At 34.6% G+C, this 12,759-nt stretch overlaps 2 protein-coding genes across 2 annotated transcripts; one reads left to right on the top strand and one right to left on the bottom strand.

Annotated features, from left to right (window-relative positions):
- Nucleotides 1-1,004: 1,004 nt before the first annotated feature.
- On the bottom strand, nt 1,005-6,859 carry LOC132311107 (pterin-4-alpha-carbinolamine dehydratase 2, mitochondrial). Its single transcript, XM_059808843.1, has 7 exons — nt 6,726-6,859; nt 6,556-6,602; nt 5,152-5,249; nt 3,267-3,352; nt 3,062-3,185; nt 1,809-1,877; nt 1,005-1,346 (listed from the first exon to the last, which is right to left on the bottom strand). The coding sequence occupies exons 1-7, from the start codon at nt 6,756-6,758 to the stop codon at nt 1,258-1,260; spliced, it is 546 nt and encodes a 181-aa protein (XP_059664826.1). The 5' UTR covers nt 6,759-6,859; the 3' UTR covers nt 1,005-1,257.
- A 908-nt stretch (nt 6,860-7,767) lies between these two features.
- Nucleotides 7,768-12,028, top strand: LOC132311090 (coatomer subunit zeta-1-like). Its single transcript, XM_059808821.1, has 6 exons — nt 7,768-7,855; nt 9,161-9,320; nt 10,002-10,149; nt 10,220-10,297; nt 11,475-11,559; nt 11,693-12,028. Exons 1-6 carry the CDS (start codon nt 7,853-7,855, stop codon nt 11,750-11,752), a joined length of 534 nt encoding a protein of 177 aa, XP_059664804.1. The 5' UTR covers nt 7,768-7,852; the 3' UTR covers nt 11,753-12,028.
- The last annotated feature ends 731 nt before the right edge of the window (nt 12,029-12,759 follow it).

Here is a 12,759-nt window from a genome sequence, read left to right as displayed (position 1 = left end):
ATTTCTCTTCTTTCGACTTGAATCTTTTGCTCTTTTTATGTCATTAAACAAGGGCAATTCTCAAATAGTCGTCGTAGTATGAAAATTCATCAAAAATTGTGTAGAATTTTCAGACAAGTTGAGACAATTTTTTCACCACTAAAAAAGACATTTCGTGATATCACATCATCGGTGTTAATAACCAATTATATCTTGTCATACAAAAAAAAGTACAGTTATTTAATAAACCCTGTTAGTACTTGTTAGCATCTAATTGGTTAGTAATACCATGCCATCAAAATAACAGGAACATTAAAATATTTCTTCTGACTGAAGGGATCTCACGTGTTGAATTTAGGGTGTTCTTGAGTTTCTAACAAGAAAAATGTTGTATAAGCATATGCAGCTCTATGAAGATTACAAAAAAGAATCATTCTTGCGAGAGAGAGAGAGAGAGAGAGAGAGAGAGAGCCATTGACCTAAAATATATAATCTTAAACCTGGAGGCAGGTTAGGTTGTTCAAGGAAAGTGCTAAAACGGTCGTCAGGCATGAAAAATTAGGATAGAGTGGGAGTAATGTTGTATTCCATGCCTCTTACGAAATTGGTAAAATTAAGCGAATCAGTCGGGGCAAGGTGAGCCTAATCAAAACCCTGTCATGCTCATGCACCAATTATCTTTCCAACATCCTCACTGGCATCAATGGATATACGTGTATGAATGTGTCCATGTGTATGCACTTATGCATGTGTGGCTCACCTTGGTGCCATACAAGTCTCAACAATTTGTGCAGATACACAATGTTGTTGAAGAGAATTTATCTGACCAACCCACTCACATAGGATAAAGGCAAAGATGATGATAATAACGATGTTGAAATACCATGTACAAAAAAAGATTTGTAGAGAATGAAAATGTGACCCTCAGATTGGCTTAAACCTATGGTGTTGTGCAAATGGCAAGACCAGTTAAAAAATGGATAGCCTGACGTCACAAAGCAAAACTATCTACTAAATACCAAATGTAAATTGAATGAAATGCTAATTAAAAATTTTAAATGTAAATTGAATGAAAGGAAATCATGCTGTGGCAGTGTAAATTTCTCTTTGCACAAAGGCTAAGTGAAGCAACCACATTCACAAGGGAAAAGAGCTACATCACATCCATGATGATGCTCCATGTAGACAATATATATCAAGAGAAATTGCAGCACAAAGCTGCAATTCCGTGCTATTGTTTAACATGTACAAGACGTACGCAGTACTTGTTTTCACTAGTCACTTGACAGCTTTCCTGCTTAGAAGGTTCCGCAGGTCAAGCCCATTGATCTTAGCAGCAAGTATGAAATCATTTTCCGTAAGTCCACCTGCAGTGTAGATCATGTTATACTTCAGAAATATAATAAGGCCAACCATGATGCAGTAAAGAACTTTCAAACTATAGTTATTCAACCACAGGTTGGATCTGGAATAGACAGACTACTTCGATTGGCTGGCTAATAGAATTTTGGACTAGAAGAAATTTAACCCTTTACGAATTTATGATTTGCCTATGGTTACGATTTTATTAATTGTACCAAAAGGGATCTTGTTAAACTTGCTGGACAATCCAGGGGCATACAGTTTCTAAGCATTAATCTAAGATTAATTCGTAACATAACCCCAAAATAATATATTTTGTACATGAAAAGTACCAGCAATGTTCAATAACATATATGAAGAAGGAATGGCAAATTGTAAGGGTTCCAATAACATAAAATCCTTACTAACAGAATGTCTCCATATGTCAATTTGCAAATTGTTCCTTTCCAATGACATAAAAATCTTACCGACAGCATGGGTCCATATGTCAATTTTCACATTGTTCCATCCAACAAGATGAAGATCCGGATGATGACCTGCAAAAACAAGATTACTGGTCACCAAAACAAAATCCAAACAGATGCAATTTATATTTTGAAGACTCTGTGTGAGAGCACAAATTCAAAATTAAGGCATCAAATGTCTAGTTGAAGTGGTTCACCAGCATTCTGACATTGAAATGGATTTGTGCAAAAGAATCAATCAAGAACACTATTGATTTTGGAAAATTCGATCCATATTCCATACCCAATTTTGTTCACATAATCTCGTATAATAAAATTGTATATATACTGAAATTATATGAAATATCCAGACATTATTTAAATAAAAAATAAAAAAAACCAATTAGTATAAGTGTTGATAGAAGGTGCCAAAGGAAAAGTATTTTTTGTCAAATGAAAAGTATTTTCCACAGTATGTAGACGCAAGCTACACAAAACTATACTCTCATATTACCCCAAAAAATCTATAAATGAAACTATCAAAAGAAAAGTACTTTCTGTGACCCGAAAAAACAACGAGCTGAACACAAGACGCCTCAACCTCCACATGGGGAATTACACTCCATCAAATGAATGTTGTTCTCGTATTCGTTCAAAGGACCACCAAAATCATAATGGTAGAGGCCCTACCCAATCGACATCCACACTGCCACTGAATGGGGTAGCACCTACTGAATACCAAATGAACAGGAGAACATAGCCCACAAAACTCTAACAACAGGTCAATGAAGCAGTAGGTGGTTTATAGTCTTCCTGCCCCTCTTAAACAAACATTTTACTTCACTTAATCATGTTATCAGAAGTTAGGGTCTTATATAACACCAATGTCCATCCAAGAAAAACACTATATTTTTATATTATTTCCATTCATAATCGGAGACAATGATGCACATGGGAATTCTCACTCGGCAGGAATTAGTTTCCAGGGGAAGACCTATAAAGAGAGATGTCTAGAAAATCCAAATATTGCTTGTCCCCTTCTTCTCATCTTATCTTGTGAGCTTAATAAATTAGGAAATACTTTTAGTTTATAAATAATATTTAAGACACCTATGTAAAGAAACATATATTACTTACTATTATTATTTTTTTAAATATTTATTACATAACTAGTATGGCCCCTCCAAATAAAAAATTCTTTGTCCACCTCTGCTAGTTTCCCTCATTATTCCAGGCCCGTAGGTTGAATTATGATCTGATATTAGCAGGTGAAATACCTTCTGCTTCTGCAACATTAGCAACAACCTGAAAGAACTCCAACCCTTTATTGAAACTCTTGACTTTCCATGACCGATGCAGCTTCAAAGTGCCTCCTTCATTTACCAAATTCCACTCAGGTACCTAAATAGCACATGATAGATCAGGCAAATTAACTTTATACAAATAAGGGAACATATATGAAACATAGACCAAAATACAAACCTGTGGAATCAGCTCATTTGCTGCTTGTTCAGTCATTGGCCTCATATCCTCTGAGTTGCATGGCACGCACTTCTTAGCAGACAGATCTGGCAACACGAACAAACAGGAACAGACAAGTGAAATACACTGGATGAAGTAATACTGACTAAGCCAGAATAAGGTTCAGACATTTTAAAGCCATATTAGGTAACTTACCTTAAATATATATGTCTATGTATAAACATATATATTTAGGCATATGTGGAGAAAAGAGGATGCTTTCTAGAGGTCAGTCAATGCCAACAAAGCCACTTATCTTTATGTCTCACACTGCAAGCTTCTTTTGCTTGACGATCCTCGTGGTCCATTTTAGAGACATTGTTTTACAGGAATGTTCAAGATAAGAAATCTGAGTTCTGAAGAACAACAATGCTCTCTGCTTGTTAGACTGCGTCCAGTATCTGCCAAATCTGTGGTCCTTAAAGATCCCAGGGTTCTATATCATGCTGCTCTTTTGTCCTTTGTTTCTACATCTAATTTGTGCATTGTGTGACATAATCCTAATATCTTGTAATTCTTTTTTCAATACACCATTCATATTTAAGATAAATATTGAACCTTAGCAGCAACTATAGAGCCAAAATGTAATTTAGCTGAAGGTCATGCAGAAAACATTTTAATCAGCTATACTAGTACCAAAGGTAGTGATGATTAAATCCGAGTAACAAACAATAACTAAGATGGGTAATATTCTAATTTGTTCCAATGAAATTGGATTTAAAAGAAGATTAACCAAAAAAGAAAGAGAAATGGTCCTCAAAATGAGGAAGTCCAGACTTATCAGAAAAAAATATATATATATGATGAAGTTCAGTCTTAATAATCTATAATTTTTTTAAGTACGTCCTACTATCCTAGTTTTCTTTTGCTTTGAAAAGTGCGTAAAGAAAACGTATGGTTCATATGAAATCACACAAATAATATAATCTTCTTCCACTCAAAGTGACACTAACTTCAAATGGTTCCTCAATGCTCACTTTCAGCTGGTAGTGGGGAAAAAATAGAGTAATCCTATTTCAGCCCATTTGTTGCAAATGGTAATATCCTTGCCTTGACGGTCTAAACCAATGACACAGAACAAAAAAGTTGGTCAGGTTAACGGTGGAAAGCGGAAAATATGATCATGTTAGGTAAAACAAGAATCAATCTAAAATCAATGGCTGAAAATCCTCCAAATTTTATGAATGAAAATAGCTGAGTGGATTGGCTAATGAAGTTCACATGCAGCTTATAACTCTAGCTTCAAGACATTCTGCATCTACACAGATATTAAGCTGGCATGCCAGTGCTAACAAGTCCAACAGTTCCCAAAGGTCACAAATAAACACTTCAAAGCTCAAAAATATGCATCAATACTATGCATCAATTGTTTCCAGCAAAGACTTGGAACAGAAGAAGCAGGACGGAACAACACTATGAGGAATGGGCTCTTCAAGTTCTTGATCAGCCTGATTACTGGACTTATAAAAATAGTGAAAGGGCCTTCTCGCGATTCATTAAAAAAAAAAAAAAAAAAAACACTATGCCAAGGGCTTGGTGTTCGGGGAACTTATGCTTTTTATTGATTTAATGCTTCCATGTATTGTGATCAATTAATTTCACAGCGTCCCAAATAAAATTTACAAGTAAGCTGGACCCTGAAACTGGATCCAAATCCAAAGGGGGACTTTGGGGCTATTTCAGTGTTAGAATGGATGTTCAATTTCTGAAACTATGATAAAAGACGGCCGTGCCGCGTTGCACATTGTTACTTGCAGATAAAATTTGACGCTAGAATGCAAGATGGCTGCACCTGCTGGACTAAATTGCTTCATCAAATATCAAACAGTGAAAGACCCACACGCACCTTTGCCTGTACAAAATGTTCTAAATTCTTTAAGTATGTTTCTATTTGATGACACTTCCACATGGTTCTGAAGGATCTCATTTACTCGAGCAGTGGAGCTGTATGCAAATGCAAAAATCTTCATAAAATAAAATAACTACAGAAAATTCAGAGAAAATACTAGAAGTACGGAACAATGGGAAAGACAGGTACAAGTCATTGGGGCCAGATTTGCGCAAGTTGAAACCTCTCGATAATAATGGGAGGATCTTAACATCATCACAATAATCAACTACAGAGAGCATGCATGATGTCGTGCAATTCATATAATCATGAGATCTCTAGAAGACAACATGACTATTTAAAAAGCTGCTGCAAAAAATACATATATACTCCAAAATTTTAAGTTGTTAAAGATGGCCTAACTTAAGTATTTATATCTTATAACATGCCCCTGTCGCATGGCCCAATTGACAACACATGCAACAATTATAATTTTCACAGTTTCGGTTCAGTTTGAATTCACGACCTTACCTTTGATACCATGTTAACAACTAACTACTCCATAAGCTTAAGATGTAAAGAGGGTGTATATTCTCCATAAGTAGAGAATTTTGCGAGGGGGAGATTGAATATAAACTTAAGTTTTGGCATTTTTTATGCAAAAGGGTTGCTTTTAGACTAGAACCTGCATTCTCGGACTTAACAGGTCAAGTTTTTACCACTGCACCAATCAATATCCCCCACTCGAAAAATTCAAATCAACTCCTATCTCGATATTATGATTGCTAAATATATTCTAATGGTCTAGGCTCCATTTATTTTAAAAAGCCTTGTGAGCCATTGTCGCTCGGCGTTCTACAACACAAAAATTCACTACGAGTATACTTGGAAACCCGTGGAATGAAGCTTACACCATATCACTTTTTCTATCATTAACAAGAACAAAACCATCCCGTGAAATGGATTCCACGGCCAAATTAGTTGTTCCAATATATATATATATAGTGTAACAGACACGCAGGGTAGTTTAAGGGTTCAATCCTAATTCCTAACCATTGATAAGAAAAGGATAAATTAAATAATTACTTGAAATAACAATATGCAGGGTAGTTACAGGTTCAATTCTGACCATTGATTAAGAATAAATTAAGTAACAATACCCAAATGCCACTGATAAAAACTCACTCTGAATGCCCCAAAACATAAAGGACATCCTAAGACGCCCCATAAAATTAGCATGATCCATTGTGCACACGCACGCGTGCCATTTTATTATAATATTGATGAACGGCACATATACGTATTATCATCCAACATGAGATGAGCATTGAATATCAGTAACAACTAACGATCGTTTCTTCAAAAGAAAATGTCAATTTCAAAGATAATAAAGGAAAAGAAATGATAATTGGAAGTCAGTACCGTCCATGAGCTCCAAATATGCTTCGGGACAATGAAATCAACGTCGCCTAAAGAAATCAAACCCAAAAATTAGAGCCAATACACATATATACATAAATATTCATGTGTATAGAGTTGAGATAGGGAGAGGGGAAAGTGGAAGGTCCTGTAGAGAGAGAAAATAACCTAACCTGAGAATTAGAGAGAGAAACGAGACGAATCATCGATTGATCTGATATGCAGTTTGTCGGCGAAGTTTGTGAACAGTGAAATAGATAGAGACCGTACTAAACAAAGCCGAGCAAGATCGGATTTGGTCGGCAAATGGCTGGGTTCGCTCCTTTCTAGAGATTGGGCTTTGGTTGCCTGACAACGAACTTGGCCCAATTAATATAATAGGCCCAACTAGCAATGGTTATTTGACATTTGTAAATTCACACCTTCTATTGTCAAACTGGTGCCTTGGATTTGGAAAATGGCCAAAGTGGTATCACAAGTAAAGTTTAGCCAGCTTTATAACCATGCAAAATTTATTTTTAAAATAGTCCAGATCTCTCTAAATAATTATAATATTTTTTCTAGTCGGGAAATTCATATATTCACTTTTTGTTCGGTTGTTGAATCTACAACTTTTGATTTTAAAATGTGAAAAAATACTACTCGACCATGGTTGTTGGTCTTTCTAAATAAATTGAAATTGTAAATATTACTCATCTTTTTAAATGATCCGTGTATGATTTGAAAGAAAAAGAGAAAGGGACAATCCATTTATATCCAAAATTAATATAAAAGAGATATTATATTAATCATATTTTTTAAATTTCTGATCAATAGTAAAAAAAAACTGCTAAATACTGCAACAAAATGATCGGAAAGAAATAGTGAACTACTTTAAAAAGGATTCTTGCATGTTTATAAGACTAGCTAAACCCTACTCGTGATATACTTTGGTTAATTGTATTTCTAAGGTTTCTCTTAACTTACTATCCCAATTTGTTTATCACAAATTATAATTACAAGTCCAAATAACTTTTTTATTAAGTCCTAAAATTCAATTTGATTACTTAATACTAATTTAATAGCATCGGCATTCGGCCCATCCCTAAAGCGGTGCTAATGCGACACAAAAGTGCTTTCGAGGTATTTCGTTGCAATTTTAAATTTTAGGGGTCAAAATGTAATTTAATAAATTATTACGTATGAAATACAGACCACGGTCTACGTATTTCAATATAAATTTTAATCTTTCTTTTCTCTCTTCCCGAAGGTTCAGGTTTTGCTGTCTTATCAAAGTTTTTTTCCGCGAAAATCAGACACAATGGTCAGTTCTCTTCTGATTTTCACTTCTCTCTCTAAAATCAATCAAAATTTTCTATGATTTCGTATGTAATCATTCGATTTTGTTCACTGTTGATTGTTCTATGCATTTCTCAGTTTATTCCAACCGATCTTACATCATTGATACGTTTATTTTTTGTTTTTCAATTTTTGTAGGATTTAACTTATTTTCTGATTTGTTAGAAGACTTGGAAAGATTAGTTGAATTGAAATCTGTTTATAGTTCTTTTGCATTATGACTTCTAGGGTTTATTAGATGTGTTTGGGTTTTATTTGTATTGTTGATTACATTCATTGACCCAATCTCGTTGGTCATGGTAAGATCTGCACTTGTTTGTGGTCATTGGATTGGACCCAGGAGTTAGGTCTAAAATTTGTGAACTAATTATGTGGTGTTGATGCTTAATTCCAAAGTTGGTTTGTTAATTTGATTTGCTAATTATGTGAACTAATTTTGTGTTGATGACTTGATTGTTGAGTTTGTAGTGAGTTTCTGTTATACTGAAAATAATGCGAATGAAAAGGTTGAGATATTTAAAATGTGGGTTTAAATTTTTAGTGTCAGTTTGTTAGTTCTTTGCTGAGTAGTGTTATTATTTTCTACTTGACCTTAATAGAACCTGTTATTGGTATAAAAAGAAAAATTATGACAAGGAGTTCAAAGTTCAATTTGGGAGTGAATTCCAAGAATATATAATGAATACGCACATGCCATTTTCCCTACTATATATAACTTTTTAAAGTCATTTTTAATAACCTCATCCTATGTTATTTTTGGCCATCCTCTCCGTCTCGTACCTTCTATTACAACTATTATCCTTTTTTGACCGGCGCATCCCTAGGTCTCCGATGTATGTGTCTAAACCACCTAAGTCTACCCTGTCAAATTTTCTCACCAATGGGTGCTACACCTAATTTTTCTGACCCACACACACATATTTTTTATATATTTATGTTTGCCCTATACAAGTTAATATAACCATAAGAGATATTAGTTTTATAAAAAAAAATGATAAGTTATTTTAACTTTTCAAACCTCTAGTCTAACAATTCTCAAACTGAATTAAAGATTTTTATTTTCTTTTTTTGCGCAATTGATTTGGAAAGAAAACGGGAACCCTTTCCTCTTAGGTTCTTTGTATTCACCCACTGTGAACATCATTTGTTTGGTCTTGAGGAGCGATATTCAAGCTTATTGCTGGAAGGTTTTACTTAATAATCCTTTTGGTTCATCTTTGGATTTTATTGATATTAATTTGCTGGTATATTGAACACTTCTTGTTTGTAGGAGTTGTGCCCTTCCGTAAAAAACATTCTTCTTCTGGATTCTGAGGGGAAACGTGTTGCTGTCAAGTATTATTCAGATGACTGGCAAACAAATAGTGCAAAGGAAGCTTTTGAAAAATCAGTTTTTACCAAAACTCAAAAGACAAATGCCCGGACAGAAGGTATTGTATTTATTTAATGACCATTCTGTTGGCTTTTCTCCTATTAGGTTAAAATCCTTATATGCCTTGCTTTTTACATGTGACTATGTATCCTTGTCAAACTCTTGGTAGTCACTTTCAGTTGCCAGTGGTGCTAGCACATTGAAGAGCAGGTGCATTTATGTGTGTGGTTACGTCAGATTCTTGCTTTTGAGTATTTACTTAGTGATATCAATTTATAGTGTATGAGAAAGTAAGTTTCTTTTGTTAGCTCATTTATAATGACAACAGCAGAGATGCAATTAGCTGCTATAGGGCTTATTGAGTCCGATCGCCTGTTGCAACTGTTCATCATTCTAGAAGCATAATTTCTGCATTGTTTATATGATTGCAAAAGAATTATTAGCACTGGAGTATGCATAGTTTTCCTGTTTCAGTGCTACATATTGTTGGTACACATTGAAACTTTAAGGTGGAGTTAGTTGGCAAATAGAGTGATTCATTTAGAAATACAATGTTAATCATGTGCAAGTTATTTAATTAGAATTGTGAAAGAGCATCCCATTGTTCATAAAATTCTCCAGTATTTAGTTTTATTTCTTCACCCTAAATAAAAATTTGAAGTGATCAATGTGGCGAGTTTATAAGAGTTAACTTAAGACTTGATCCTACCTATTGTGTTCATTGTTATTTCATCTGCAGCGGAGATAGTGATGTTTGATAGCAACATTGTTGTATACAAGTTTGTTCAAGACCTCCACTTCTTTGTTACTGGGGGTGAAGAAGAAAATGAGATGATATTATCCACTGTTCTCCAGGGATTCTTTGATGCGGTTGGTCTTCTCCTGAGGTATTTTGCAATTAAGCTGTTGTCATCTTTTACTTTTTGTAGAACTATTGTCTAATTGCATTCATTCCAGGGGTAATGTGGACAAGAAGGAGGCACTTGAGAACTTGGACCTCATTCTTTTATGCCTTGATGAAATTATTGATGGCGGGTATGCAATATACTTCCTATGTACTTTACGTATTAATCCTTCGTTGCCTTGATTTGATGTAATTTCTCCGAGTAGTGCGTTCTGTATTTGGTACTTGCTATAGATAAAGAAAAGCATGTGGAAGATAAAGAAAATGCCCTTTGGTAGCACGGCCTTCCATCATTGTAGAGTTAACTAAAGCATTAGAGTTAGCCTTCAACATGCACTAGTTCTCTGTGGACGTCTCAAAATTATTGGAGTTTGGTGCTCCAAAGTATATGCAGGCATTAGTTGGCATTGTATCAACATTTCAACTTTTGCTGAAATCTATGAATTACTGGCATTTTTTTTAAGTAGGTAAATTCCTGGGATTTTTATTAAAATAAAACTAAAGCTTGAATTTAGGGACCTTGTTGGTTTTTATACTGAGTATCATAAATTATGTTCCACCAACTAAAATTATCTGAGACATTGTTTTTATTGTTGTAATCCGACAATTCAGAAATCAGAATGCAAATTGTCATTAGTTTTTAATGTGACTGTTATCTGATCAGATTATGGACCTTGCTTGTCCTCATCTTGACATCCTTATTTAAATGATGATGGTAATTCATAATTATAACACCCAACAAGTGAGAGCTCATTGAGTTCACTTAAGAAAAAAAGATTCACTTGTAAGATCGTAGGATTTTTTTTTTTTTTTTTTTCTTTTGATGTGTCTTCAATAGGTAAGTGCTAAAGTGGTTAACTGATTAGTACTCTCAAATGATGCGGTGGTAAACTTGGATTAGCTCACTGGGCTGCCTAATTTTATGCGTCTTGAAGATCCCATTTTAGATCATTGTGACAAATAGATGGCCGTCTTTAACTTAATTACTTTCGTAATATTTCCTTACTGCTGTTGTACGCGAGACCTAGCACCGAGCACTTTCTGAATCTAGTGCTGGAAGGATTCATTTCTCTTTGAAGCTACTAATCATATTATTTTTCTTAGTGATTTAAGAACTGGTGGCTATCAAAATTTTATAGTTAAGAATGTTATTACCACAATTATTAGATCTATCACTTTTGCTATCTTTTTTTTTTTTTGGATTTTATATATCTCCTCAACGACAGCCCACAGTTTCAGACCCTGCATCACAGCCACTGTCACCTTGAAGGGAAAAAATTTCACTCATACTTGTTACCTCACCTGCAGAATTGTTCTTGAAACTGATGCAAATGTTATTGCGGGGAAGGTTTCAAGCCATAGCATCGATGCCGGAGCACCTTTGTCTGAACAGGTATTTTTCCCCACGCCCTTCCAATAGTGTGAAAAGAATAGTGAAACAAATGGGAAACGAATGCCATCATCCAGTTCAACTTCACTCCTTTGACAACCAATAATCTCATTGTGCGAAAACTTGTTTTTTACAGACTATAAGTCAGGCATTGGCTACTGCGCGTGAACATTTTACGAGATCTCTGCTCAAATGATATACGGGAAGTAAGATAAGATGGAGGGGCAAAGCGGGTCATTCTGATTTTGTTTTCTATATGCTGGTTGAATTGCCGGATAAATTGCTTCATTTTTTTTCCCCATAGGATAAATTGCTTCAGTTTACCGTCTTAATTCAGTGGATGATGTTATGTCATGTCAAAAGGTTTGCTAGCTTTCACCCTATTTTGCAACTTAAACAACATAGGCTACAACATTGTTGACACATACGAATTTGAAAGCTTTTTTACACATTCTTGCTGATTTTTTTTTTTTGTCTTTGTCCACCATTGCAATAACCATGCTTTATTATTTCTCTGCTCCATTGAATTTAACTTTAGGAGGGATGTTAAGAAGAATACACACACACACGGGCATATATTGATATATATATTTGGGTAAGGATATCAGGAAGTATATTGACTTCAAATAAAATCAGATTAGACACAGAATTTCTTTGACCCCCCTGGATTTTGCGTTACATGAATTTTTGTGAGTTTCTGAAGAAACCATTTACTTATAGTATCTATGGTTTAATGTAATTATCGTAGTTGAAAACCACAGTTCCTTGTACAAGTTTTTTAGCAAAAATTTTATATAAATTTTGACCAGTTATAATCTAATTTATTTTGAGTTAGGCTTAGCCATCAAGAGAGTTATCTTAGAATATAGATTGATGAATAAAGCCCAATTGAAAGCTTTCCTGCCAAAAATTGAAAATCCAAATGGAGGCACCAAAAACCATCTCTTTGGATGGTAGATGTCTTTAGTTGCAAATGTTAAATTACTGCGCTATCATTGATGGAGTTGCATAGTGGGGGTTTATCAACCACAAACCTCATCACCACTGGACAACAACTATGCAACTCCATCGATGATAGACATAATCTGTTTTGCATCGAATGATACTATATCAACATGCATGTCAACGAACATGACAACGCAGCATTTTCTTTTTTTTTTTTCGTGAAAGACAACGAAGCATGTCCTGGAATAAGCATTTAAC

This window comes from Cornus florida, unplaced genomic scaffold, assembly GCF_030987335.1.
Source record: "Cornus florida cultivar Cherokee Brave unplaced genomic scaffold, ASM3098733v1 CherokeeBrave_3.0.0_Hap2_Chr01, whole genome shotgun sequence".
In the NCBI taxonomy this organism is placed as follows: domain Eukaryota; kingdom Viridiplantae; phylum Streptophyta; class Magnoliopsida; order Cornales; family Cornaceae; genus Cornus; species Cornus florida.
This window is presented reverse-complemented; position numbering and strand designations above follow the sequence as displayed.